Below are 3,992 nucleotides of genomic sequence, written 5' to 3'. Positions count from 1 at the left end.
CATTTTGGTGCAGGATCCCAGCCATCTCTTGTACATCTGATTAAAATCCAATATTCAGTCGCAGTTACATAACCATTGGCACAATTGTAGTACACTGTTGAGCCTATCTGTGCTGGAAAGGCTCGTTCTCTGTTGCTTTGATAATAGCCACTTAATTCAATATTTTCTACCTGTGGGTAGTCACAAGGTCGCACTGGAAAAAACAGAGGTTTAAAATAAACTATTATGAGGTACATGAAAGAAACTGAAATAATTATGTTGCAAATTTTCACAAGTCTTTTTTTCTCCCCAGCTTTACACTTTATAATTTGGAAGCTGTATTAACCAAATTAAGGAGTTTGGGGACACATCTACATGTGCCATTAGGAGGCAGCAGTAAATTGCAAAGGTTATTGCTCCACAATTTATTGCTCCCAGGTGTGTGGTTTACATGTACACCTGGACCACAGCACACTGAGCTGGGTTGTAGCAGCTCCAGCTGCATTGTAGCAGCTCCAGCTGGCAGGGGGACCATGGGGGTCCACCCACAAGCTGGGGCTCCTCAAACCAGGTTTAGTGTGCTGTGGTGGTGCTGGCTTCTGCATGCAGCTAGCTTGCAGGCAGCCCTGGCACTGAAGCACCCTCGTGCCACACCAGTTGCACTTGCGCTGCTGTGTGCGAAAATACTCTGCAGCAAGTTAGGACGTGTATTTACAAGTCCTTCCCTGTTGTGGAGTTTATTAGTTTTGTGCACCCTAATAAAGGCACATGTAGATGCTGAGATGTTTACTGCACAGTTTATTAGTCAACTGCCTGTTAAATGCCCTGTGTAGACATGCCCCTGGAAATACATTATGACTTGGATTATCTTACTTCTCATCCCACAAAAGCCTTTTCTGCCTGTCAGAACTGTAAAATGCTAGAAATGCAAAAAGTAATTTTTTGGTTGGTAACTGAACTGGAATCAAGAAAAATTCTCTTCCCTGATTGAAAAACCCCAAGGAATTTGTTTTGGATCAATCATTTCATTTAATCCAAAGCAAGCTGGGCTTTTTTTTTTTTCTTGATTTGAGGTCACTATTAAGTTGATGCAACTGAAAAGAAGATCAAGAGCATCTACATGAGATGTTTACTGTGTAGTCAACTAATTAACATGCAGAAAATGTCTCAGCGTGTACATGTGCAGCCCTATTAGGGTGCACAAAACTAATAAACTTCACAGTAGGGTAGGATGTGTAAATACAAGTCCTATCCTGCTGCAGAGTTTTTTTTTTTGTGGCAGCAAGTTGCTTCAAATTGCTGATGGAGAGGGAGGAATGGGACCTAGGTATTCCACATCTGAAGCAAGTCCCCTAAAAAAAACCCTAAAAAAAGGTGGTTCCTCCTCCCCCATGTCCTTCTGGTATTCACCCAAAACCATGTTTACTAGCCTTAGAAATTATTGTATACAATCTGTGATCTCTGGATAGGTCAGTAACCTGGAAGGTACCAGTTCCTTATGCACAAGAATGAGATGATCTACATAATAAAGTTCCTCTTCATTGTCTCAGGATCTACAGGTTTGTCAGGAAATCTTGAGCTTTATTATCAGAAGGGTATTTTATAACCAAACAATTGGGCTCCAAAGTTTCTTTTTATCTCTGTTTTAAACAGATGTCACTTACTTGAATCATCGGAGAACCCAATTATGAAGTCCTTGCTCAATTTTTACTGTTTCATTGCAATCACTGGGAATAATCTGGGTAAGCATTTGAGAAGGAACTTTGTACCCATTGTAAAATGAACAAAGCATTTGCAAATACCTTTCAATTTTGTATTGTAAAACAAAATGTCATGACCTGTTTGGATTAAAATTTGTTCTAATACACTTTTGGTTCTGATATTTTATAAACCTGTTAAGATGCAAAAATAACCTACAGACACATTTTGGAACAGGTATCCAGCCATTCTTAGTGCATTGAGCTGTGTTCCCACTGAATGAGTCAAAGTGAAATCCACGCTTGCAGTCCACTATGATTACATCCTCTTCTCTGTATATTGTCTTTGAAGGGACAAAGCTACCATCAGCCACTTTTGGATGATCACATGTAACTTCTAAACAGAAAGCAACACACAAGATTAATAACTGGAAATGGGACATTAGTGCATCTCTACAAGTATAGATAAAGGCTCAATGGGACACAGTCATGCACGCAATCATGAATCGGCTCCCATTGTATCTTATTACTCATACAGGGGGATCTTGTTCCCAGGCTTCCTCTGCACCAGCAAGAAGCAAGTTTCCATGGCTGGGGGCCCCCAGCCAGGGGCTGCACCATGCACCCCCATGGCTGGGACACCTCATAAGCTATGGTCTCCCAGCCACAGAAATGAACCAAGTCCCCCAGAGCTGAAAGATCTGATCAGGTGACAGGACTCTCAGACACAGAGGGCCCTGGCAACACATTCAATTAATGGTGTGATAGGAAGCAACTATAAAAGATATTACACATATTTTGTAGAATAACTCTGCAGCTTGTTCTGCTTTTCATCACACCATTAATTAACTGAATTTGTAACTGGGCAACCACTTAGTGCATGATTAACTGATTAATCTCACTTAAGTGTAACTTGTAGATGGGACCTCAGACTGTAAATTCAGCCCCTTCTTTTCAATGATTTATACTGCACTGCTCAGTGTAGACAGTTACATCTAATAGGTGATGTAGGGTCATTACCTGATTGCTAAACAGTTTTCTTGTTCTAGCATTATCTCTCCTACTGCGGAAAGGTCTGTGGCTGAAAAGCATATTTGCTCACTATATCCTAACATGTTCCTTGACCTCTACAAGTAAGTATTATGTTTTTATGATCTTTGTAGAACATGCGTGTAACAGAGAGCCAAGCGGCTCCTGTTACTTTAAGGGTGAAGGAGCAGCAGGGAGAGCCCCAAGAGGGAGAAAGCTGCCCATTATGACCAGCCAGGGAACAAAGACCTCAGGATTTACCTGCTACAAGTACTTACTGCCAAACCAGCTGCACAGCAGTAGTGCACTTGGCTAGTGCCCTGCACAGGAGACAAGCTATTGTTACAACAGAGGTCAGCAGTAAGTTTTCCAGGGGTTGAGCTGGCAACCTAAATCAGGAAGCACCTTTGGTAACTCAGGGAGTGACATGACCAAATGGGGCAGTGGCTTCCAACCATATAAACCCAGGCCCTGAGACAAATCAGTCAGTCCAGCTTTGGGAACTGCTGAGGGAAAAGATCCAGGACAGGAGAGCTGCAGAGAAGCTTGTGGTTGATGCCTGGACTACCCTGGGATAAATGCAAGTAGAAATGCTGCTGATTTGCAGGGAAATAGGACTCAGGGTAGGGTGGAGCTGAGTGATACAGCCAAGGACCTGGGGTTAGGTCTGGGTATTTGTGTTATAGCCAGAGGACTTCTTTTGGGTTATAGTTTTAGACCGGGGGGTGGGCGAAGTTCAGAGGTCCTATTATTGCCCAGGAGGCATGTGATTACTTTGAGTCCTGCCAGGGCTCAGACTCAAGGTGTAACCAGTGGCTTGACAGAGGGGCCAGCTCTCGGGGGTAGGGCCCAGCTAAGGCCAGAGGGGCCAGCACCCAGAGAAGGACTAAGGTAGTCTAGAGAGGGGAAGGATCTTGGGCCAAGAGACCTGGAGCAGGCTCAGTGCCCAAACTGGGGCTGAGAGAGGGCCAGGGGGCCCAGACTAAGCCATAGTGGACTCATTACCCAGGGCAGGGCTGAGATAAGGACTTTAATTCTGGTCCTCTTGCCCTAATATAAGTGTTGGTGCCTAGAAGCCAGGCCTAGCAGAAGGCCCAGCTAGAGAAAAGGGATGGAGGCTGAGAAGGCTGATGCCCCAGAAAAGGGAATGGAAGTGCAACAACATCTGTGAGGTATAGGCATGGTGTAAGGGGTAGTCAGAGCTATGTGTTTAGCCCTTAAAGCTACAAATGTCCTGGGGCACAGATGGGCTGAGAGGGGCTACTCAGCTCAAAGGCAAAGGCAAAA

The 3,992-nt window shown here is 44.1% G+C and overlaps 1 protein-coding gene across 1 annotated transcript in view; it reads right to left on the bottom strand.

Annotated features, from left to right (window-relative positions):
* Window positions 1–3,992, bottom strand: part of CFH (complement factor H) — a 104,693-nt gene that overhangs the window by 38,452 nt on the left and 62,249 nt on the right. The window contains exons 7-8 of the mRNA XM_019528361.1: window positions 1,897–2,073; window positions 1–193 (exon numbers count right to left, since the gene is read on the bottom strand). Coding sequence (XP_019383906.1) covers window positions 1–193; window positions 1,897–2,073 — 370 coding nt within the window. The remainder of the gene's footprint in view (window positions 194–1,896; window positions 2,074–3,992) is intronic.

Source organism: Gavialis gangeticus, unplaced genomic scaffold (assembly GCF_001723915.1).
Source record: "Gavialis gangeticus isolate Ggan-Ray unplaced genomic scaffold, GavGan_comp1, whole genome shotgun sequence".
Taxonomy (NCBI): domain Eukaryota; kingdom Metazoa; phylum Chordata; order Crocodylia; family Gavialidae; genus Gavialis; species Gavialis gangeticus.
This window is presented reverse-complemented; position numbering and strand designations above follow the sequence as displayed.